We start from the raw sequence: 24,801 nt of genomic DNA on the forward strand, positions 1-24,801 counted from the left end.
GATTCCTCACCGGCCTTGGTTAGGGTTAGAGAGGCCAGGCCAGCCTGCATGCCAGGACTCAGAGGGAGTTGAGGGCGAAGCCCCTTTGGGTGGGGGGACTCCTGTGGGCCCAGACAGACATCCCAAGAGGCCTCACCTTCACCTCTGCCCCTGGCCCCTGCAGCCCCCAGGTCTTGGGGGAGATCAGCCACCCCACCCTGACGCAGGCCTGGGGCGATCAGCCCATTCTGAAAATCAAGGAGGCCACTGTGGTCTTTTCTCCTCCCTCTCCCAGGATGAGATAGAGTTTGGCTACATCGAGGCCCCTCACAAATCCTTTCCTGTGGTCCTTGACTCACCCCGAAACAGAGGCCTGAAGGATTTCCCCTATGACAGGATCCTGGTATGTGGCAAAGGGCAGAGTGGAGAACCCCCGGTGGTTCCTCCTGTAGGACCCTGCAGTCAGTCTTACCTGGTCCTGGTCCTTGAAGGGGGCAAAAGAACCCAGGTAGTGTGTTCTGGCAAATGGGGAGTCAGTGGGAAGTTTGGGCAGAGTGTGTACATGACATGCAAATCACATGCAAATTGCCCCAAGTTCTGGGAGGGACAGGCCAGATCTCCTTCTCCCCAAAGAGGGAGTCAACAGAGGGGTTAACCCTGGGGGAGACTGAACTGCCCTTTGCGGGGAATTCACCCTTAGTGAGTCCTCATGGCTCTTGCTTTTATGAGTGGGGGCTTCCCTTCAGGTAACAAATGTTTTCTGCATACCTACTATGTGCCGGGCACTACGCTGCCTCCCATGTGCAGGATGGCAACAGGAGCAGTTCCAGCAACCACGTGCTGAGTTCCAGGCCCTGCCCCCTAGCTTTACACAGTCACTCATTTACTCCCCATGGCTCTCCTATGGATATGTGCTAGTTTACTCCCTCTTTACGGAGGCTCAGAGATGTTAAGCAACCTAGCCAAGGCCACACAGCTAGTTAGTGGTGGCACCAAGATGCAAAACCAGAGGGGCTGCCTCTGCGACCCCTGTACTTCACTGCTAGGCTAAACTGCCTTTCAAGGTGGGCCCACGCCCTGAAGCTCATCATCTCTGCCTGTTTACTGGCCCCGACTTCCCCATGGCTGGGACAATGCCAATGTCCAGGTTGGGGCTGTGATGGGGAAGTCCAGGAGCTCAATGGCTCCCAAGCAGGGGCATTCACCCCAGCCTGGAAGGGTCAGGGAGGAGTCCCAGGTGACCAGGAGTACCAGAGGTGACAATGGGCCCTGCAGGGTGAGTCTGCATCAGCCAAGGGCCTGCCCCTCCACCCCTCCACCCCTCCACCCCCCACCGTAGGCATGAGCTGGCCAGGGCAGTTTTTACAGATCTCTGCTGTCACCTTTATCATTTCCTTCCTTCTACTCTTTGGTTCTAATCTGCTGTTCTTTTCCTAGCTGGAAATGGAAGCTATGATTGTTCAGGCCTTTTTCTTCCCAATATACATGTTTAGAGCTACGGCAATTCCCTTGAAGTTCAGCTTCCCTGGCATCCTCTAAGTTTTAATGTATATTACCTTCCACTTCCAAATATTGTTTAATTTCCACTTTGATTTCTTCTTTGACTCATGGGTTCTTGAGAAGTGTGTTGCCTGATTTCCAAACCATTTGGGGATTTTCTAGTTATCATTCTGTTATTGGCTCGGACTTTAATTGCCCCATTGCTCAGAGAACAGGGTGGCTTTGTGAAAAGTAGACAGAGGCATGGGAGTCCCTCAGCATTCCCCCAAGACCCCCGCAGCCCCATCCCAAGGGCTGGGCTTCCTCTCCTAACTGACCCCTTCTTCTGGGGGCGGGGGGCACCTTGCCCGTCCTCCCCTAGGGTCCCGACTTTGGATATGTGACCCGGGAGATCCCGTTTGCTGGGGCCTCCAGCTTTGACTCCTTTGGCAACCTGGACGTCAGTCCGCCCGTCTCGGTGGGCGGCAAGGAGTACCCGCTGGGCCGCATCCTCATCGGAGGCAGCTTTCCCAAGTGAGCAGCGGAAGCGGGAGGGCGGAGGAGGGCGCGGGGTGCGATGGTGGCTTCTCCCTGCAGCTCTGCAGCACCGCACGCCACCGGTCAGAGCTCCCCGAGCTTCTTGCGTGCAGTCCTCCAATCAGAGTCAGAGTCCTGGAATCTTAGACGTAAGAGGTCACAGAATTTTAGAAGAAAACTCACAAAAGCTATGGCCCGCAGTCTTTTGGCCCACCTAGTATTTTGTGAGCTTCCTTAGTCACCAACATAATATAAATACAGATATAGATATAGAAACATAAACATAAATATACATGAGGTTTCACATAGTCAGATTTCCAGCTTCCTTTGAAAAATCGGAATTGCTGGGTAGGTAGGTGATGTGCCATCCGGTGCAGAGACAGGAGATGGACCTCTCCCGGTAGGACGTTAAGATAGCTGCTGTTCTAGTAACAGCTTGGAAGGGCCCGGAGGCTACCATGTGGCTGCAGGCGAGCGAGTGGCTGGTCAGGACACCAGGAGGACACAGTGACTCAGTGGGTCCCACCCTGGACGGCTGTCATGGGGCAGGAAGCAAGATATTTAAGACTCAGTGCTCAGCCAGGTGACAGTACCGGTTAAAACCTGCTGAGTGGATCCCCACCCTGCCTGCAGGAAACCAAAGATGGGGTATACAGTGTGGGCCCTGGGGGGACCCCCTGCTTCCTGTGTGGAGATTAAGCCCACCAGAGGCACTGGAGGCCACCCTCTTATTTGTGTGGGGTTGGCATGGAGCCCACGTAGGCCCCAGCTTCCCCCCTAAGCCGTGCTGACTATCTGGTCTTGGGCCCAGAGCAGCCAGGTGGTCCTGGGCTGGTTACCCATCCTCAAGTGCAGACCCTGGTAGCCTCAGGGTCCTGGGTCAGGCAAGGCAAGGCTTCCTGGCACCAAGCCCAGATGGATAGCCTAGCACCCAGGCTGGGCCCCTGGGGCTGAGGTTGGCCAGGGCAAGAGGAATGCTCTTACCTTGCTGGAGACTGATGCGCAGACGCTCCTTGGGGACTGGGTCCTGCCCCGGCCCGAGGGTGGAAGGGCATGGGACCTCCAGGCAGTCACCGTGTGCTTCAGGGAGGGACCCAGGTGGAAGGAACACAGGCTTTGCAATCAGATGGACTTGGGTTTGAGTCTGGGCTCTGCATTTACTAGCCACACGATTTGGGGTACAGCACCTAACCAGTGCTCACTACATTGCAGGGCACATAGTAGATGCTCGATTTCTTTATGTGAAGATATCTATAGCATGCCTACTATGTGCCAGGTGTTGTTGAAGGTACTAGGAATGTCTCACTGAATGAAACAGATATATTATAAATTAACAAATTATTTTATATTCCGTGCTTCAGTTCCTTGTCTGAGAAACGGGACTCTTAAAAAACCCAGTCCTAGCTGTATAACTGACACTACTAGGGACAAAGATTCACCTTCTGAATGTTTAGGTATTGTTTAGCTGGCCCCCCGCAATGGGTCTGCTTTGAAGCAGGCAGGAGCTCATTGATCAAAAGGTACTGATCACTACCGTGCACCACAAACATAAGACCTTACCTGGGTTACCTAATTTAATTATTATTACAGCCTTATGGGGCTGGGCAATTATTATCCCCATTTCACAGATGAGAAAGCTGAGGCTTAGGAAAGTGAAGTAAATACACTCTTTCATGTATCCAATTTACTAACTCAATAAATGTATGCCTGGTCTGGGGCCCAGGGCTGGGAATGAAAGAAATGTTCCGGAAGCTCCCAGACTCAGAGCAAAGACCAGGCATGGGAAGGTGGGGGCCTCCAGTGCAGCTATGTTCCCATTCCATTGATCATTGTTGAAAACCAGGAACAAGGTCCTTGGTGGACAGATGGGTCCTGAGGTTCAGAGAGGGACAGCTACTGACTAGGAGAACACAGCAAGTTAGTGCTATAGTTAGAATTCAGGTCTCCCTCTTGGGCTCCAAACTAAAATTTAACACCCAGACTGCTTTCCTGTGCTCCTGTCTCGGCTTCTGACCTTAGCAGTGAAGAAACAGACTACCTACATACATTCTAGCAGAGAGAAACAGACAATAAGCAAACATAAAAAGTAAATAATATAGTATGTTGGATAAAGGAAGCCTCGGCGAGAAGGTGCCATTTAAACAAAACTTTGAGGGAAATGAGGGAGTTAGAGATGTGGCTGTTTGGGAAGAAAATATGCAAGGGAGCAGAAACAGCCAGTGCAAAGGTCCTGAGGCGGGAATATGCCAGAGATTTAGAGGAACAGCAAAGGGCCCGTGGGGCGTTCAAGGAGGGGCATGGTGGGAGATGAGGTCAGAAAGCTTGGCAGGGCAGAGTTCAGATCATGACTCGGACTCTTTAATTGTATGTATGTCATAGGGCTGTCATGGGGCTTAAACAAGGCACTTCGTGGGAGAAGCCTCAGGCGGGTGATTACTAAATGCTCAACAAATGCCCATTCTCTGCTGTCTTGGCTATCTTGGGTTCTCCACGCTCTGCTCCCCATATTCAAAACCATCTTTGAGAAATTCTGCCTCCTGGTGGAGGCTTTGATGTCACTCAGAGACCAGGTCCAGTTATCTGGTCCATGCCCCTGCCTCCAGCAGGGACTTTGCCCCTTTCTCGACTTTATATGTTTCTGATGCCGCTTTATGCTCATGAACAATTTCTGAAGTCTAGCTCTTGTCCATCAATTCAGTTGTTAAAAGAAGTGTTTTAAAATTGCCAGCACTATATTAAAATAACAGAAATACAAAAAAAATGTTAAAAGAAGTGTTTTAAAATTGCCAGCATTATATTAAAATAACAGAAATACAAAAAAAAATATGATTTTCCATAATCCCAGCCCTCAAATCCAATTGGCGTTGTCATTTGTCACTGATTGCTCCCCTCTAGCCTTTATGACATGTGCAAGCGATACAGGTCATGGACCATTACACAGTTGTTCAAAAGCATTCACAAATATTTTTGAGCATCTGTTATGTGAGAGGGGCTAGGGATACAGCAATGAACATAGACAATACCCCCAGCGCTCCTGGAGCTTACATTCTCGTGGGATGGCAGACAATAAACAAGATATCAAGTACACCGAGCACCAAACGCTGTAAAGAAAAATAAAGCCTGGAAGTGGGCGGAGGGATTGTTGCAATTTTCAAAGACCTCATAGAGAAAGAGGTGACATTGAGTTAAATTTGAAGGAAGGGAGGGAGGGAGCCCTGGGGGTATGGGGAGTGGAGGACAATCCTGGTAGAATCCTGAGGCAGGAATATACCTGGTATGTTTAAGGGACAGCAGGAGGCCAGCATGGCTGGAACTGGGCAAATGCAGAGGAGAGTGACAGGAGGGGGTTATAGGGATTGGTAGGGACGGTGCAGGTCGTGAATGCTTTGCATTCATAGTGAGTAACGTGAGGGTTTTGTTTGGAGGAGGACATAATCTGACATTTAAAAAAATGAAAGCCTCTCCCTGGTTAGACTGCAGGGGAGCAAGGGTGAAAGCAGGGAGACCAGGGAAAGGGCCAAGGCACTGGGGTTATTTAGGTAAGGGAGGTGTCACCCCATGTAGCAGAGGAGGGGTGGGGACAAAGGCTGGATTGTGTTCTGTGTAAGGTGGAACCACCAGGTTGGATGTGGGGCAGGGAGCTCGTCCTTGTGTCCGGAAGCTGGACAAGCAGGAGCAAGGAACGTGATCTCTTCCTTGTAAGATACACTGAAAAAAAACTATACAGAGAGAGAGACAGAGAGACAGAGAGTGTGTGTGTGCGTGTGTGTGTGCGCGTGCGTGTGCCTGCCCATGGTGACGCTTGCCAGCAATAGGAGGAAAGTACCCAGAACTTTCTAGGCCTTAGCTGCCTCATCTGTGAAGTGGGAACTCTGCCCTTTCCTAAGGCAACATCAGAGTCCCTGCGTGCACACGCAGCTTTCGGTCATGTCTCCCCCCACAGCCCAGGGACTCTGTCCGGTGCCCTGTGCCCTGTTCTAAGCTACCTCAGCCCCTCTCTCTGCTAGTGAAGGGTGGTTTGGAAATGCCTGGACCCTCCTCAACCTCAGCGGCAGGACCTTCTGGGGATTAGATAGTCAGTGTTGAGCACAAAATGACTGGGGCTGTGATCTCTCCCCCATGAAACCGCTGAGATGTCAAAATGCAGATTCCACATCCTCAGATGTGCCACATCCTCAAAGACTCTGAGATGTGGAGAACACCAGGGCCCAGGAATCCTCAGGTTTAACAAGCACCCACACACAACAGAATCTGACCCCCAGGTGGTGCAGGTCCCCCACTCTTGGAAATGCTGAACTGAGGGAGGGGCTCTGGTCATTTTTTGAACCAAAGGCTGGGCGCCTTGGGTAAAGAGGCAACCTCTCTGAGTCTGGGATGTGAGATGAGGGACTTCAGTTCCTCTTAGCAAGCGGAGATCTCTCATTTGATCATTTTGGGGGGAGGGGCAGGCAGAGCCTTTCTGGCCGTGGGGAGGATGCTTTGGGTGAGGAGGGACAGACACCCCAGGGGTGATGGTGAGCAAGGACTGTGAGTGCCTGGGAACACCTGGGGGCTGGCTGGGAAATGGGGACAAAAGAAGACCCATTCCAAGGGCTGTCATGAGGCCCAGCCCAGCAGGGAGGAGTGCTCAGGAGCTGCCTGCGGGGAGCCAGCGCACAGTAGGCACGAGGTGACGCACCCTCTCCCTCCCCGGCCAGGTCCTACGGGCCGCACATGAGCAAGGTGGTGCGTGACTTCCTACAGGCTCAGCAGGTGCAGGCGCCTGTGGAGCTCTACTCCGACTGGCTCTCCGTGGGCCATGTGGATGAGTTCCTGAGCTTTGTGCCTGCCTCCGACCAAAAGGTGTGTCCCCTCTCCTCCTGTCTAGCTATCTCTGCTCCTCCCTTACCTGGTGGGACGAGATAGGGCAAGACCACCAGGGAACCAGCTCACCACCTGTGTCCCTAGTGAGCTTGGAGTCACAGCACCCTTGGATCCAGGTGGTGTTCATCAGGAGGGCTTCCTGGAGGAGGCTGGTGCTCAGGTCAGGAGAGCACTAATTTGCTCACTACTCACACACTCATTCTCACACTTACTGGGTGTCTGGTCTGATTCAAATCTCCCATCCAAGACCCAGGAATAACACTGATAATAATTGGTAACATTTACTAAGCAACTGTGATGTGTGTCTTAATTTATTTAATCCTCCAGCAACCCCCTGAGGCTGGTACGCTATTATCATTGTCCCCATTTTATAGATGAGAAAACTGAGGCTCAGAAGGGCAATTAGGTTGAGATTCAAACCCAGACAGGGGGCTCTGGACCAACATATTAACCACTTGACTCCACTGCCTTGCAGAGTGACAGGGGAGGGCACAGCCCTCAGGAAGCAAGCAGCCTGGGAGGGTTGAGTTCCCTGGTGAACAAAGTGGGGAAGGGCTTCTGGGCAAGGAGACCATCAGGAACAAAAGCCTGAAGGAATTGGAATTGCTGATAGTTCTTTGTGACTTGTGGGTAAAGGGAGCCCCAGCGGTCGTCTGGCCTCTGAACTCAGGCCCTTCCTAAGTTTGGGGTCTCCTCCATCTAGGAGGACGCTCTCCACTGATGTCTTCTCACTCCCTCTGTGCCAGGGCTTCCGACTGCTCCTGGCCAGCCCCAGTGCTTGCCTCAAATTGTTTCAAGAGAAGAAAGAGGAGGGCTATGGGGAGGCGGCCCAGTTTGATGGTGAGTGCCGATGACCCAGCCACCCTGGGGTCTCTCACTGCCAGTGCTGGACACCCGGATGCTTTTCGTAGCTGCTCATTGTCAGGCCCTTTGTCTGTGGATTTCTCAGCTCAGTGCCTGACGTCACGAATTCTGATGCCCCCACATGGGGGCTAAGGATGAGGGCTGTCCCTTTATTGGGCCAAGGAAGGGAAGCCAAGGAGCCAGCGGATTGTCCCAGGTACATGCAAGGGGGTGGCCTTCTCCTCCTCTGTAACAGTAGCAGTTCTTGGCCACACCCCAGGAGAGGACAGTGAGCCTCCTGCACGCCCGTCTGTCACGCACCTTGCTTTCACAGCCTCATCCAGCTCATCTCCTACCCTGCCCCTTACCCCTTTTCTGGAGGCTCAGAGAAAAATGGTTTGCCCAGGCTACAGCAGGGAGCAATGGGACTGGGGTTCAAGCGTGAGATGAGTGAGAAGCCAGGTGGATGGGCAGGGCCCCTCTGTGGGCTCTTCTCTGGGAATTGACAGACCCTCCAAGAGCCTGACTGGCGCCCTTGAGCACCTGCTTCTCCCCCACCGTGGATTTCAGTGTGCCCACCTGAAGCATGGAGTGCTGGAAGGGACGTGGCATAGCCTTATGCATGCATAGACCTGGGCTCAAATCCTGATCTTGCCACTTGCTAGCTGTGAGATCAAGGATGTGTTCTGAACCTCCGCGTGCCTTCGTTGCCTCTTCTCTGAAACCGGCCTGATGATTAACCCCACCTGACATTGTTTTAAAGACCAATAATAATGTATCAGGGTGCCCAGAGCATGGTCGGGTGGTCAGTACTGGTAGCTGTGCTGTTAACTAATAGGCCCAGGAGTCCCTTTCCCAGGACTCTGTGATCCATAACCAGGATTTACTTGCAGCCAGAGCCTGGTTCCTTCAGGGTTTCTAGTCTCCGGCTTTCTTCTCATCCTAGCTTCAGACCCTGGCCCTGAGGTGGGAGAAAAATCCTGGCATGGATTGTGCAGCCCCAGGCCCAAGGTGGCCCCTGGCAGACTCCCTGAGCCCCCAACACTGTCTTTCTCTCTCAGGATTAAAGTACCAGGTGAAGAGAACCATTAATGAGATGCTGGTGGACAGAAGCCTCAGGAACGACAGTCTCTATGTACAGGTGAGGGGTGAGCCTGCTGCCTGCTCGTGGGGTCCCCCATCTTCCAGGGAAAAGCAGCCCCAGGAACTACTAGTGTGGAGTGAGCCTCTGACTCTCCTGGGGGCTGCTGAGACCTGTGGGGAGCATAGGGCCTCCGCCCTTGGGACAGTCCGATGGAAGACACATGGCGATGCCCAAAGGGAGCGCCCAGTCTGATGGGGGAGATCCTACCCTGCCCTTGGCCAGTGATGGGTTTCTGTGGAAGCTGAACTTAGTTCTCACCGGAGAAGTCCAGGGGATGGAGAGATGTGGTGGAGAAATGGGGGCCTGTGAGGTGGGCGCAACAAGGTCTCCGGAGGCTGCGCCGACCTGCCCCATGCACAGTGCAGGGCTTGTTGCAGAATCCGTGCCCTGTAAACAGGAGGGGGCCTTTTGCTTCTCAGCGGTGACTTGCTCCTGAACTGCTGAGGCGGGCTGGAGCCTAAGCCGCGCTGGGGCTGGGACAGTGTGGTGTGGTGGCAAGCATTTTTAGAACCAGAAACTGCCTGGGTCCAAACCCCAGCTCTGCCACTTCCTAGCTCTATGCCCTTGGGAAGGGCACTTGAGCCTCAGTTTCCCCACCTGGGGTAGCAATGGCACAAAACTGTTGGGAGGATCAAAGGAGTGAAAGGGTGCAGAGGGTTGTGTGCAGGGCAGGGCACACAGTGGGTGTTTAGCAAGCGTTAGAGCCATCCTGAGTTCCTGGGCATGCCTGCTGCCTTCCCTCCCACCCCTAGAAATGCATCGACTGGAACCGCGAGGTGCTGAAGCGAGAGCTGGGCCTGACGGAGCAGGACATCGTGGACGTCCCCCAGCTCTTCTCCCTGAAGGGCTCCAACGCGGAAGCCTTCTTCCCAGACATGGTGAGAGCTGCAGGAGGATGGGTCACTTCTTGTCCCTGCGGCCTGGCAGGCTCCTGGTGGGGGCTCAGCTGGGGTCCGGAGGAGAGGCACTCCCTGGCCCAGGGCACGGAGGCTGGGGCGGGCCTTGCAGGCTTCTCTGGTGTCTGCTGGCTTGCTTTGTGCACAGATGCAGAACATTTCTATCAGTGGCTCTCAGTCAGGCTGTCAGTTTTGCCCCCTGGGACGTTCTGACGCTCCTGGAGGGAAATGCTAGTGGGTCTGGGGGTGGAGACCAGCAATGTTGCTAACCATTCCACGGCACCCGGGACAGCCCCCACAGCTAAGAGCTCTTGTCCCCCCTCAAATGGAAAAGGAAACTGGTTTGATTCCAAATGTCTTGGGCTTCCATTCTGGGCCTTGGCTGCCTGCTCTGCTTCCCAGCCTGGCACTTGGCTGGCTGCTCCCCAGAGGGGCTCCTGAGTCAGGCAGGCTGGGTGGGCTGGGGCTGCCTCCCTGGCTGTCATTAACTCAGGCAGCTGACAAGCAAATGAGCCAATGTGACCTGACCAGTGTGGCCCCTGGGAGGGGCCTGTGTGATGCTATCAACACAGTCCTGGCTAAAGCGCCCAACAACACCTCGGAAAGGATGTCAGGGTGTTGGAAGGCGTGAGGTGCAGCCTCCCAAGGTGGGCGAGCCTCCCTCTTCACCTGGGGCCTTTAATTTCAAAACTTGTCATTGGACAAGCCAAGCCTTGGGAGTGGATCTCACAGTCCTGATTGGAGGAAAGTGTATGGGGTGGGGCTTCCCCTCCATCGTTTGCATTCACTCCTGACTCCTCACCCGGGGTCCTGGCAGACCCCTCTATGGCAGGGCTTCACGCCTCGACTCTAATGATATTTGAGGCTGAAGATTCTTTTGTCATGGGCCGTCCTGTGCATCGTAGAATGGTTGCAGCATCCCTGTCCCTTGCCCACGAGATGTCAGTTGCACCCCCTTGCTGTGACAAGCAAAAATACCCTGGGTGGTAAAATCACCCTGGTTGAGAACCACTGCTCTAAGGTGGCACTGTTAGAACTTTCTCAGATGATAGAAGTACTCTACATCTGTGTAGTATGACATGGGGGCCACCAAGCCACAGGGGCTACTGAGCACTCCGTGTGTGGCTAGTGTGGCTGAGGAATGGAATTTTTACTTTTATTTAATTTTAGTTTCAACAGCCACATATTGGACAATGAAGCTCTAAGGGGTGATCTGGCTCTGGTTCTGGCTAAGCGTTGGGGGCAGGGCTGGAGCCCATGACCTTAGTCAGCCCTTCTTGGGCTGTGGCCTTGCCTACACCCAGGGGAAGCCCCCTCCCCAACACACACCCTCTGTGGGCATCTCCCAGTTTCAGTCCAGGCCCTGCTCATCGGAAGGACCCTTAGGGAACACTCAGTTAACCCCTTTGCTTGTCACAGGAGGAGAGTGGTTGACTTGCCTGAGGTCACCCAGCTTACAAGGCGGACTGGCCTCCCGTCTCCTGAGTCCTCCTCCTAGAGGAAGCAGACCTGGGCTGGCTACAGTCCCGACCCAGCTCCCAGCTCCTTTCCTTGCCCTTTGTCCCTCTGGGTGCCCCACTTACACCCAGCATGTTCTAATGGGCAACCAGGTAGCTCAGGGCCAAGGCCATTACTCCACGGGACCCTCCAGCTGCATGTAGGTCCCAGACCTACGTGGATGGCCCTTGCAGGGCGGACTTGAGGGTGAGGCACCAGGGCGTGGAGGATGTGAGGGCACAGGGTCTAGGGCAGCCCACCCCACACTGAGACGACCCAACACCACCCTCCAGACAGTTGATCCAGAATGTGCTATTTGAATACCAAGGGCAGCTTCTCTGGACATCAATCTGGGGCTGAGGTTCCTCTAAGAAATTCTCCACCCTTCACTGGGGAAACTTCCCTTCCCCATTCGTAGGACCTGAGCCAGGGAAGCAGAGATAAACCAAGGGCTCCCAAGGGCTCCCAGCTCATTGCCCCAGTCCCTCAGGCCCCCAGGTAGCCACAGTGCTATTCTTTGGCAGAGTATAAAGAACACAGGCTTTGGTAGGGATCAGACTCAAGTCAAATTTCAGTCTCCCCGTTCTCTGACTGTGTGGCCTTGATTATGTTACTTAACCTGTCCAAGCCACAGCCTCAGAGGGAGTCTGTGAGGTTTAATGATGATTTATCTGGCAGACGGAAGACACTCAATAAACAGTAGGAATTATCAGGGCTTCCAGGGAACAGTTGAGCAAGCTGTGTACTGCTCAAGTGCATTGACGTGTGGGTATTTGTTGTAAAGTTTCTGGCAGATGACAGTAAAATCTTATTCTAACCAAGTTGTTATAATATGACAATTTTCTAATAGAAGAAAGAAAATGTTGGAGGAAAGGGTGGCTTTAATTCATGTAAAACTACCCTGTATGTTACTGGCACTCTGCCTACTAGTAATCCTCTCTTCCAATCATGAGTCTATTTCTTCTATCCTTAGATACTAGTTCTTGAATGAGCACCAGCTCCGGCAGTCCACAGGTGCTGAGGAGGATGGGACGGGCCCTGGGGATGGGTCGGCCAGAGCCAGTGCCCAGCAGGAGCCCCCACGTATAGGGCATCCCCAGCCAGCTGGGCCTCCCTCTCACCCTCCCCCTTTTACAGGTCAACATGGTGGTTTTAGGCAAGTACCTGGGCATCCCCAAGCCCTTCGGGCCCATCATCAACGGCCGCTGCTGCCTGGAGGAGAAGGTGCGGTCCCTGCTGGAGCCGCTGGGCCTCCACTGTGTCTTCATCGATGACTATTTGTTCTACCACCAGCTGCTCGGGGAGATCCACTGTGGCACCAATGTGCGCCGGAGGCCCTTCTCCTTCAAGTGGTGGCACATGGTGCCCTGAGCCTGCATCCCCCGCCATCCTCTCTGCCTGCCTGCCAGGGACCCCTGCCAGGGTGAGGGCAGGAAACTCCACCTGGCCTCCATCCTCCTGGGGGAGCCTTGGGCACTTCCCCCTGAGTGCCTGCAAACGTGTTGGCTACCGTGGGCACCAGGACACAGGGCTGGAGAGCACACATCCTTACCTCTGGGTCCTTAGCTCCCGAGCCTGAGGAGGCCTGCCCTTGTCCCTCCCTCTCCTCTTCCCCATCCACAGCTCCCCGGGCTCTGGAACAGAGCAGCAGCTTTAACGTGGTCAAGGATGGCTGTGTGTGGCTTTGGCAGGCGCCCCACTTTGAATTGCTCCCCCTCTGTTCTGACGGTCCCTTCATGTTTGTACCAGGAATGGGGCCCAGAGGGCCTGGGCTCTGAGAATGAGGACCCTGGGTGTAGGCCCTTTAGGGCTCTCACAAGACCAGGAGGGGCAGGGGAGGCACCTTCTCTTATCTACCAGCTATCTTCTCCTGCAGGGGAACCCCGATGCCCGCTGTGACCGCCTAGTCCTCCTTAGCCACATTTACATAGGCAAATAAGGACAGGAAAATCCAGTGTCTGATGGCCTGGTTTATAAAGAGAAGGCAACAAAAACCCTTTAAATACCTGACTCCGTTCTCAGAAGGGCGCTTGTTAGCTGGCTGGAAAGCCTTTAATTACAAGCGCTGGCTGCTGCTTCCAGCTCGAAAAACGCTGAGAAGCCAACGTGAGGACCCTGGAGGGCACATGGAGGAGGGCCAGGCAGGAGGCGAGGAGGCTGGGGGGCAGAGTGGCTGAGGCGTGAGGCTAAAACCTGGGGCCTGGCTTCTGCGCCCTAGGGCTCCTGGCTTTGCATTCTGGGCTCTGGACATGGAGGCGGCTGGCTGTTCCAGGTGTAGAAGGGGGTGGGGGGCATAGGTTATCTCTGAAGGTGGGGTTTAATTTCTTGTAATAGTCTTTAATTACTCCCCTTTGCTCTGCAGGCAGCGGGAGGGAAGGCCCTCCCACTCGCAGCCACCTGGAGACCCTGCACGTAGTGTGGGTTTCACCTGTGAGTAACCCTGTGGCAGGCCCGGGCCCCTTCCATAGACCTCAGCTGCCACGGGAGTGAATAGCCTGGCCCTGGGTGAGGTCCCTGAGATGTACACAGGCAGCCTGCCTTGGCCAGTGCAGGACAGGAGGTGGCCCCCGCCCCAGACAGGCTGGGCAGGAGGGGGCCAGCCTCCTCCCCCCTCTGCCAATGGGGCAATCTCGGGGCCTCTTAGCTCCTGGGCCTCCGACCTCTGTGTTTTCTGTGGTCCCTGGTGAGGCCTAGACTGGGTCAGCTGCTGTTAACCTCTTTAGCTACAGAAAACTCAGCAATCAGAGGCTTACCTGGAAACCCAATTTATGAAACTGATAAAAACGGAACTGCTCTGGTTTAAGGTGACAGGGACATTCTACCTAGATGTCCCTCTTCCCGAAGCCTCTGTGGGAGCCCGTTTGCAAGCCCGTGGTCTGATGCCCACTTTCTGCTCATAGTCATGATGCAGCATAGACTGAGCCAAGAAGAGAAGGAAGACTTCAGGGGCCAGGGGTGCTCAGGAAGGGCTGGGCTTCCCCAGGGAAAGGGTTGTGGGCAGGAGGGAGTGGGTGCCGCCGAGAGATAGGGAAGGCGGGAGGCAAGCCTTCCAAAGTAGCACTAAGTGTGGGAACCTCTAGAATTGCTGCTGTTGGGGGACCCTGATGTCCTGTCTGAGAATGTCCTGGCTGATCAGTCACCCCCTTTCTGATTAATAAAAATGTCAGCATGCATTTCTTCAAGTGGTTTCGTCCTTAGCTTCTGTTTGTTGGGCTGTGGGGGGAGGGGAACCCGCTTCCAGTTCCACCCGCTGTGCTACCAGCTCCTTGGCTCAACTTCTGCTGGCCGTGGGCAGCTCCTACCTGGCTGGGAGAGCCTCCAGGGCCAGTGCCAGGCAGGCACGCTGATTCGGCAGGATGGCTGGCACATGCCTATAGCCCGAGGCTGGCTGCCTGCTGAGATGGCTGTCAGGGGGAGGGTGGTCCCCCCGCTTCATCTCTTCTCCCTTCCCTGGGCTATCTCCTCCATCTCTCAGAGGGCAGGTGGGCTGGGCACTATGGGCAGAGGTGGGAAATTTCCCAGCAGGACTGAAACCCAGGGCCCCAGGCCACTGTGATTCCCTTTGATTATTGCCCCTAAAGCTACCAAGTTACCCAGCCTCGGTGGTCTGATGTCGGGGTCCTGAACATATCACCTCTCTCATCCTATATACATGCTGCTGCCTCAGACTGCACCTTCTGACACTGACTCACTTCCTCACTTTATTTTAGCTTTTGTTGTGGACTAAGACGCAAAAAGTTGCTGCCAATCAGTCATTGACATCTTAGTCTAAAAGAGCCATAGATGTGTTTCTAAAACCCGGAATTAATTAGGGAGAGGCAAGAGGCTGGGCCTGCCCCCAGCACCATGGGCTGGTGCCCAGGGGGAAGCCCCCACCTTCAGCATCTATTCCCCAACTGTGCTCACAAGCAGGCTAGGGAGATTGTCTGGGGCCTTGTCCTGAGCCCAGAGCTGAGTCAGCCACCAAACCATTTTTTTTTATTTTGGTATCATTAATCTACAATTACATGAGCAACATTATGTTTACTAGACTCCCCCCATCATCACGCCCCCACCACATACCCCATTACAGTCAGTGTCCATCAGCGTCACCAAACCATTTTATAGCCAAAAAAGTGAAACTATCGTTGGACCCAGTGTCCCAGCATCTAGCTCCCCTTAAGAACATCTCCCCCAGGAATTACGCATGTTCTGTGTGATCCCACTGGGAGAGAACTGTTAGAAGCTTGTGCCAGCTTTCCTTTGGACGTTGCCCCATGTGCCTTTCCCTTTGATGATTTCAGTTTGAATCATTTTGCTGTAAGAAATCACAATCATGAGTATGGGAAAAAAAAAAAGAATATCGTCTCCCCAAACTGGGATACGGGAACACCAGTCTTAAGAGACCTGCTGGGACCCTTGAACTGGTACAAATGCACCAGTGAGAGACCCTGGGGAGCAGGTCCTAGTCCCCACCCTGCCTCAGACTGCCTGCATCTCCAGGGAAAAGTGAAGGAACTTCTATTCACCTTCTGCACCTTGCCACGCGGGGTGTGTCCCCACCATTATCTCTGCCAGGCTGGTGATGAGCCACATTTTCTACGGATGAGGAAAGCAAGGCTCTAAAGGAAGGATGTAGTCCCCCAAGGCCACGGAGCTGGCGGATGGTGGCAGCAGATCTGAACCCAAGCCCCCTCTCCCCAGAGCCCTTGGTCCTGCTGTTCCAGGTGGCCGAATGCCCCCTTTGGCTTCAGTTTCCCCTCCTGATAAATGAGCCCCTCTATTCTGACATTCTAAGCGCCTCCTGGCCCAAGAGGGTTTTCACCCTCATCATTTACCCTTTCCGGAGGTTTTTGGCACCTCATAATAGCCACCACCACCACCAGTAAAATAATGCCCAGTTCCATGCTAGAGCTCTGTACACATTGTCCCCATTTAAGCCTCCCAACAACCATTTCTCAGAAGGGAAAAGGGAGGCACAGAGCAATTGAATGACATGCCCACAGTCACCCAGCCAGGATGTGGTTGAAACACGGCTGAAATCCAATCCTGCTTCTAAAATCAATGCTCTTAGGAAAAAGGTTGGTGCTTCTCAAAGTTCATCAAAATGCTTTGCAGTGCTTATAAAAAATCCAGATGCCAGGCTGCACCCCTAACCCACTGCATTAGACTGAGGTGGGGCCTAGGGATCTGCATTTTTACCAGCTTCACCATCAGGGTAGAGAACCTCGGGGCAAACAAAAGCATCTCTGAAAATGCAGGTAAAGATGGTGAGGATGAGTGTGGAAAGTGAGGAAGGGGCCAGTTCAATACCCTGTATCTCTGCACTGCCCAAGGCCCCGGTGCCCTGACCAGGTACAGTGTGGGGAGTTGTTCTCCTTAGAATGAGAAATTAACTCCCTGGCTGCAGAGGCGGGAGCAACAGGCTCATATGCAGATTTGGGGTTCCTTCCAGCCAATCCTGGGCTCCTGGCTCTGGGAAGGGGCTGGGTTTCCAGGACTGGAGCCAATGAGCTTGCACGCAGGACCCGGGGGGAAGGCCAGGGTCTTTTTAACCACATGCCTGGGAGCCTATGGGGCAGTGTTGGGTTTGGTGGCACAAGCCCAGTCTGAAGCTAGCATGTCGCTGCAGAGGATCGTGCGTGTGTCCCTGGAACACCCCACCTGTGCCGTGTGTGTGGCTGGAGTGGAGACCCTTGTGGACTTCTATGGGTAAGAGCCAGCGGTCTGGGCATTTGCAGGCCCTTGGCGCTGACCCCCTTGGACTCTCCCTGCCAGCCGTGCAGGGCTTTCTCAGGGCTTACGCCTGGCTTGGCTGCCCTCTCCTGAGTTGTGGCCTTGGAGCAGCAGCTAATCATGGAAGCCTGGGTCCTCGAGTTTCTCAGCCTGGTTTCTTGAAGACCCTAGCCAGGACACTTGAAGTGTGGGGGACTGAATGGGGGAACTTGCAGTAGCTAAGCCCCAGTCCCGGGCCTTGGGAGGTGCTGGCACCATGAGGGCTTGGGCACTCTTCTCTGTCCCGAGGATTCTGCAGGCGGGTCTGGGGGTCTGGCTGCGCACACGAGAATAGGATGAGGTGCACCTCTCCAAGCCCCAAACAGAGCATCAAGTAATTTTTTAGAAATCACGTATACTCACATAGCACTTACCCTGTGCCAGGCACTGTTCTAAGAGTTTGACAAGCCTCTTGAATTTAACCCTTGAATTTAACTTTCATAACAACCCTATGAGCTAAGCTTATAATTGGTTTCATTTTGTTTGATGGATGAGGAAACTGAGGGCTCAGAGAGACCAAGCCATTTGTTCCAGTCACACAGTTACTAGGTGACAAAGCCAGGATTTAAAGCCATTCCTGGCTAAGTGTCCTATGCTTTTAGCTGTCTGCCACTCGAGGAGGAAGGATCTGGTTTCCTCCAGCCATTCAACGCCCATGCATTATGTCCCTACTGTGTGCTATGGCCATGTCCTTGAAGCTGGTGGGGGTAGGTTCCTGGCTGTTTCTCCCAGGAAGAAGAGAAAGATTTGGGCAGGGCTTCAGGAGCTAGGTTCTGAGAACCACCAGGAGCTGACTACTTAGGAGAAGAGTCCCCAGAGGTCCCAGCTCCAAGGCCAAGCTGGAGACACAGGTAGTTGGGGGACTGGCAGGGAAGAGGGCAGAGCTGTGCCACTGTTCCCCTCTCACAGGTCTCCCACCCTCACCTCACACCAGGTTTCTTAGCCCTTTTAACACGGCAGTTCCCTGAGGTGGGCCGCCCTGTGCACCATGGGATGCTGAGCAGCAGCACGGCTTCTGACAATATGCCAGTAGCAAACCCTCCCCTTGTGACAACCAGGTGTGTCCAGACATTTCCAGATGTGTCCTGGAGGCAATATCACCCCCAGCTGAGAACCAGCACCCCTGACAAAGACTAAAAATTGCAGTGAACTTGGTTGGAAGCCCAGATGGGGCTGGTCCCAAGGGCGCTGGATGAGACGGGGTGAGGAGCCGCTCGTGGGGGTGAACAAGGTCTGGAGCGGACTCAGCCCAGCTAGGTACGGGGAGCTAACACCTGGTTGCAGGCGGGTGGGCAGCAAGGAGTGGGGATGTGCTTGGTGGCTCCTGAAGGCAGGGGCAGCCACAGAGACTGTGCTGGGTGGGAAGATGAGGGAGGAGGGGCGCTGTGACCCCTGGCACCACCACCTCCTCCCACGCTGCGTGCCTGCCGGAGGTGACTCACCTGCCCTGGAGGCCTCTTGCCCTTTGGGCAGATGTGCCTCCAGGCCGACCTGCCCCGGGAAGGGCAGAGCTTCCATAGAGGATGGAGGGTGGGTTGGGGCCTTGGAAGACAAAGGCAGCCTTGTCTCGTGGTCATGTGAAGGAGCAGCCACGTTGGGGTTCGCAGAGGGGGCTGTGGATGGGACAGCTGCAGGGGGCAGGGGGCAGCCTCAGGCACCTTCAAAGAAGGATTCGTGGGCCTCAGGTGACCTTGGGGGTGGGGGAGAGCTCCTAGTGCATTCATTCATGCATTCATTGAGTATTTCTTTGGGGTCTAGTGTGTGCCAGGCACAGGGACGCCATAGGGGGCAAGCAGGCGTGGCCGGGACCTCTGAGAGCCCTGTCCGTCTGGAGCTCTTGGGAGGCTGGCCCACTGTGCAGGAGGGCTGTGGACAGGATTCCTGTCTTGCAAGGGGGGCAGGTTGGCTCTTAGGTCCCTGCCAGCTTGGAAATGCCAGGCTTTTAGCAACCCTGGGTGCTCAGACTATGGGTCAACAGGAGAAAGGGCAGGGGGCTGGGTGGCTCAGTCCTGGCTCTCTGACTCGGTAGCTGTCTGACCTTGGGAGAGTCACTTAACCTCTCTGAATCTCTATAGAGTGGAGATGATGATAATCTCAGAGATGATATCCAGGGCCTGTTCCAGACCAGTCACTACACTAAATGCTTTTCCACTAAATGCTTTACACTAAATGCTACATGAAATGCTTTCCATATGTTAGCTAATTCTCACAACAATTCTAGAGGTGGGTACCATCATCATACCCATTTTATAGATATGGAAACTGAGGCTCAGAGAGGTTGAGTAACTTGCTCCATGTCACACAGCCAGTGAGGAGTGGCAGAGCCTGGATGTAACCCAAGCAGTTTGACCTTTATGTCAAAGGGCTATTGGGAGGATTGAATGAGATTGTATGTATGCCAGGCAATGGCTGGCATATAGGGAACATGCAATTATGGTAACTGCCACCATTATTATCATGACCATCATCATTTTAAGGCTCCATCCTGGTGCTTTGAACAGCCTCAAGTATCCACAAACCTGCCATACACAAGATGGCTGGGGAACAACCACTGAGCCATTACTGGGAGAAGGAGGAGCTGAGAAACAAGAAATTAGCAGAGGCTGAGCAGTCAGGGCAGACTTCCTGGAGGAAGAATAACAACCTGAGCCTTGAAGGACAAGAACAGGAAAGACCACTGGGGCTCTTTATCTGTGGCAATGGCATAAACCCTGTTGCCCTGCCTTCTGTTGAGTTGAACATGGCCCAAGCTTGGGGGCTTTGTTTTCCTGAGCAGGGATTCTGAGTGGGAATGGGAAGGAAGGCTACCTCATGTCGTGATGAGCCATGCCCTGGGGATGAATGTGCAGCCAGGATTGAGAACTGCTGCCCTGGTCGGAAGGGCAAACAGTTCACAGCAGCCCTTGCTCAGCAGAGATGGTCACGCAGAGTGAAAAGGGTAGGGCACCTGGGGGCCAGGGACCCCGAGTTTTGGTTCTAGCTCTGTCAGCCTTTGCCATTGTATTTTGAGCAACTTCCTGTCCTTTCCCGGGCCTCAGTTTCCCCACATGTACCTGAAGAGGTTGGCATAGAACAGTGCATTTCAAGTTCTGCTCATGGAAGCCTCTGAGCCCCCTCCCTGATTTGACAACGTAGCTCCCCTTCTGCCTCCACCGGGTCTTGTTCAGTGTAGGGCTCTGACCTGCCCATGCAGGGAGGTAGGTCCGGGGAGACTGATGCATCTTCAACTCATTTCTTCTGGCTTTGGAAAAAGGGTTTGCATGGCCGCCATTTACCAGGGACAGGAAGAATGTGGTATTAAGTGGCCCAGTGATTTCCTGACCCTGGTTCTCTTGGTGAGGCCAGCAGACTCGAGAGCTGGGGGCCCCAAGCAGGGAGTGGAAGCTGCCCCCAGAGGCTGAGCTCAGTGGGGACCTCACGGGTCGTCTTGTCAGCCTTTCTGTTCTGAGCCACAGAGACCTTTCCCATCCGCTTCTAAGCTCTGAAATGTCTGGTTTTGTTCACCAGAAGCCAAGGCCCTGAGCCCATGAAAGAGGATGAGTTTGGATTTGCAAGGGGGTGGGGACAGAGTTGGCCGTGGGTCCTGGCTGTCATGTACCAGCTGTGTGACTTTGGGAAGCCACCTGTCACTTCTGAGCCTCAGTTTCCTCATCCATAAAGTGGAGATAATAGCACTGACATCTTCTGGCTGTAGAAGCTACCTTCATCACCACTGTGACCAGCATCATCCTCACTGCTGAAGGGGTGACACAGGAGCATAAAGGAAGACCTGACTTGTCCTGACTCCCAGGAGAGGGTGGGCTCGCACTGAGTCGGCCCCACACTCCCCAGGGAACCAGGGGCCAGCATTTTGGAGACAGTTTACCCTGAGCCATGATTCTGACTTCACTGGGCGTCAGTATGGTTGAATGCATGTGCCAGGACCCTGCCTGCAGCACTTCCAGTTCTGGAATCTGCATTTCCAACAGGTGGGTCTGAGGTTGGCCGCTGTGAGGGTGACCCACTGTCCCAGTTTGCCTGAGAAATTGTAGGTTTTAGCACTGAAAACCCTGCATCCAGGAAATGCCTTAGTCCCTGGCAAAACAAGATTGTTGGCCACCCTGCCACATTCTACCCACTATTCATCAGCCCCTATCTCAGGCTGGCAGGGATGGCTCAGCGCTGGGGAGGGCCTTAGCTTGTCCTGTGCGTGGACAGCTTCAGTTGCGGAGAGCCCAAGGCCCCAGGTCACGTGCACTCCCCAGGGCTGGGCTGGACACAGTGTCTAGAGCAGCATGCTGGCAGCTCAGGGAGGCCCGGCTGGAGAAAGATCTTTATCCAGGTGAGCCTCTGATTGCTTCCACTGTCCTCCGGGAAATGGGAAATCCAGACCCTCCCTTACCTGAGGCAGGTTCTCCACCCACAGCCAGTCCTTTGATCTCCTAACGCACAGCTTCCACGATGAGACATGACTGCTGTACCGGGAGTCCGGTTCCCCACCTTCTAGTCCCTTCCCTTGCGGGCCTCATTTTCTCTAGAAGCAAAATGAGGGCATGGCTTTGGGTGGCTCTGACCTTCGCTCCCCCTGACTCCATCTTCTGTCATCACCACTTTGTGGACGGCGACACTGAGGCAGGGGGAGCCAGGTCATTCCCTCCAGGTCACCCACCTGGTGAGTCGTGGGACTGGGATTTGAACCCAGGCTGCCTGGGTCCACAGGCTTCAGCACCTCACTGGCTCCCCACTACACAGGGGTGAAGTGAAAGGAGCGCCTTACAGCCTGTTTGTACTTGACCTCCTGAGGCCCCACGGGGAAATGTCTTTCCTCAGACTTGCCCGCTCCTTGTCCTCGGGGCACCTGCCTTCCCCTGGGAAGCCTTCCCCAGACGCCCCAGCCCACCCCGCAGCCTGCCTCTGTCCACCCGTTTCCTGCCCCCTCCTTTACTCTTTGCTGCCCTCCCCCAGCAGGTGGTTTTCCAAGCCTTTCCTATCCCTGCAGTTGAGCCTCAGGGTCACCCATGAGGGTGGCTGGTGGGGGATGTGTCCTTATCCCTCTTGCTGGGTGAGCTTGCTGAGCCCCGTGGGGCTATTACTCAGGGTCACCTGACCAGTGTGCCACCCAGCCTGGTCTAGAACCTGACTCTTGACTCCGGTCCGGCACCACCAAGCTCCCGGCTTCTTCAGGCCCCTCCTGCGCAGGGACACTTCCATCTTCATTGGGATTCCCTGATGGAGAGGGTCAGGGAACTGCGGGGGAGCTGGACTGAATCCCCCAAACCCAGGAGCTGGGGCCTGGGAGCTGGGTGGGGTTCAGTACTGGAAGGTCCATCAAAGTCCCTTAACTCCAGCTCGCGGGTCCCTGGGGTCCGAGGGGCAGCTTGGAGGTGAGCGGAGGTCCATAAAAAAATGTACTTGCTTCCTGGGGACCTGGGGGCCAGGTGCCTTCAAGAGTGGGGCTGAGGGAGGAGCTGAGGGCTCCCTGGGGTGAGAGGGGGGCCTTTCACACCGGGTCTGTCTCCCTGTGTCTCTGTCTTTCTGGCTCTCCACCACTCTGGGCCTCTGCATGCCTCTTTGTCTCTCTGTCCCTCTGTCCCCCGTGCCTCTCTATCCAGGCTCTCCATGTCCGCTGATGGGCATGACGATTTCAAAGTCCTGGAAATTGCAGGCATTTGAATTAGGGTTGCCAGATAAAATCCAGGATGCCTAATTAAATTTGATATCTGGATAAACAATCAATAATTTTTTATAATAAGTATGTCTCAAATATTGCATGGGATGTACTTAGACTAAGACAATTATTTGTTGTTTATCTGAAAGTCAAGTCCAACTGCTTAGGAGGAGAAATGGGTGTGTCAGCCCCTCCCACCTGGTGAGGACACCTGGCAGGCCTGGCACTGGAGCGGCACCTGATGGAGCGGAGAGCCCTTTGAGAAGTATCAGAATCATGCTGGTACAGGAGTGAAGAGGGTGTTTTAAAGGAGGTTTGCTCTCCTCCAAGCAGAGGCAGGGAACAGAAAGGACCTGGGGTTGAACCTGGGGAGAGTCTGTTGCCTATACGGAGCCTCAGTTTCCCCATGTGTAAACAGGAGTAATAGTTCCCTCCTCCCTGGGCTGCGGTAAGGATGAAACCAGCTGGTGGTTGGGAAGGCTTGGTCCAGCCTGCCGTGGCAAGTGTGCAGGGGATGGGGACGGGGACGTGGGAGGCAACGATCGTCTTCATTGCTCTTGGGGAGGTGGTGGTAAAAATGTGCACTCGGGAGCCGGAAGGCCTGGACCTGGATCCCAGTTCCGCCACTCACTAGCTCCATGACCTGGGACAGGTTACTTAAACTCAGTTTCTGTCTGTGAAATGGGAGACAATAATAGTACCTACCCCCCTAGGGCTGTGGAGAGGATTACAGGACACAATACACGAAAGAGAAGCAGACAGGGCTGCGACACAGCGAGAACCCCACAGGTGTCCGCCACTGCTGTCCCCCAGGTGCGTGTGTTTGCTGCTTCCTCCAGGAAGCCTTCCCTACGGCTCACAGTGGCCCCATGACCCTGAGCCCCATCTGCTGCCCTGTCCATGCTGTCCTCAGCTCTCTAGTGGGATCGAAGGCTCTGGGCTCGTGGGGAGGTCAGTGAGTGTACGTGCCTCAGGCGGCAGTGCCCGTGTGCGCAGTGGGGACCCCACAGACAATCAGAGGATGAACAGACTGATTTCAAACAGGACTCCCAGACTAGCTGGAGTGGGAGGAACACAGTCCCAGGACCGGGTGACATCACAAAATTTTTAACCGTACAAATAATGCCTGGTTGTTTGAATCTGGCTGAATTTCCCAGGCAACGCTTCAGTGCCTTGGAAAAGCGTGGGTTCTGTGTCAGAAATCCAAGGGCAAACCTGGCTGAGCCATTTGATGTTGTGTAATCTCAGGCTTGTTACTTGATCTCTCTGAGCTACAGTTTCTCACCTCTCAAATGGAAAATGATACTTTGCAGACTTGTTAGAATAAAAGGAGCTCGTAAATATAAGGTGGCACACCATGCGCACTCAACCAAATTAATACCCTTCCCTAGGGAAGACCCCAAGGACATCTTTTCACCTGCTAAAAAGGAATGCCATGGGACTTGGGGGCATGAGAACTGCTCTTCTTTTTTTTATTTTTGTATCATTAATATACAATTACATGAGCAACTTTGTGGTTACTAGATTCCCCCATTATCAAGTCCCCCCAACATACCCATTACAGTCACTGTCCATCAGTGTAGTAAGATGCTATAGAGTCACTACTTGTCTTCTCTGTGTTGTACAGCCCTCCCCATGACCCCGCCCCCTACATTATGTGTGCTAATCGTAATGCCCCTTTTTCCCCTTATCCCTCCCTTCCCACCCACCCTCCCCAGTCCCTTTCCCTTTGGTAACTGTTAGTCCATTCTTGGGTTCTGTGAATCTGCTGCCATTTTGTTCCTTCAGTTTTTTCTTTGTTCTTATACTCCACAGATGAGTGAAATCATTTGATAGAGAACTGCTCTTCTTAAAGCCACAGTCTCAGAACTGCAGGGGCATCCACTAGCTTGCTGTTGGCTGGTGTCCACTGAGCTCTTTGTGCCTAGCACTGAACTGGGGGTTATAATGCACACAACTGAGTCCTGACTTTCAAGGAGCTTGTAGCTCTGTTGGGAGGTAAAGAAACTCACAAGGGAAATGTCAGTGAACACAGAGCCTTAGAATGTGAGAATATGCATATATTTGTGTGGGGTCCAGGCCTGATTTCCAGGAGCTTGCTCTGAGGATCTGAAAAACTTTGGGGTGGTCAGGGAAGGCTTCCTGGAGGAAGCAAGAGCTTG

General features: G+C 54.0%; 2 protein-coding genes across 4 annotated transcripts in view; both read left to right on the forward strand.

The window, feature by feature from the left end:
* PADI1 (peptidyl arginine deiminase 1) overlaps window positions 1-14,420 on the forward strand; it is a 35,657-nt gene extending 21,237 nt beyond the window's left edge. The window contains exons 10-17 of the mRNA XM_036914410.2: window positions 275-382; window positions 1,841-1,992; window positions 6,693-6,837; window positions 7,605-7,698; window positions 8,763-8,842; window positions 9,598-9,723; window positions 12,376-13,344; window positions 13,384-14,420. Of these exons, the coding sequence (XP_036770305.2) occupies window positions 275-382; window positions 1,841-1,992; window positions 6,693-6,837; window positions 7,605-7,698; window positions 8,763-8,842; window positions 9,598-9,723; window positions 12,376-12,609 (939 nt within the window). The 3' untranslated portion in view covers window positions 12,610-13,344; window positions 13,384-14,420. The remainder of the gene's footprint in view (window positions 1-274; window positions 383-1,840; window positions 1,993-6,692; window positions 6,838-7,604; window positions 7,699-8,762; window positions 8,843-9,597; window positions 9,724-12,375; window positions 13,345-13,383) is intronic.
* A 2,386-nt stretch (window positions 14,421-16,806) lies between these two features.
* Window positions 16,807-24,801, forward strand: part of PADI3 (peptidyl arginine deiminase 3) — a 30,968-nt gene continuing 22,973 nt past the window's right edge. The window contains exon 1 of one of the 3 annotated variants that reach the window (XM_036914408.2): window positions 16,807-16,929. In XM_036914408.2, coding sequence (XP_036770303.2) covers window positions 16,838-16,929 — 92 coding nt within the window. In that variant the 5' untranslated portion in view covers window positions 16,807-16,837. Of the gene's footprint in view, window positions 16,930-21,540; window positions 21,644-24,801 lie in introns of those variants that run through there. The other 2 variants (XM_057499789.1, XM_036914409.2) reach the window with 2 other exon arrangements.

This window comes from Manis pentadactyla, chromosome 4 (assembly GCF_030020395.1).
Source record: "Manis pentadactyla isolate mManPen7 chromosome 4, mManPen7.hap1, whole genome shotgun sequence".
Lineage (NCBI taxonomy): Eukaryota > Metazoa > Chordata > Mammalia > Pholidota > Manidae > Manis > Manis pentadactyla.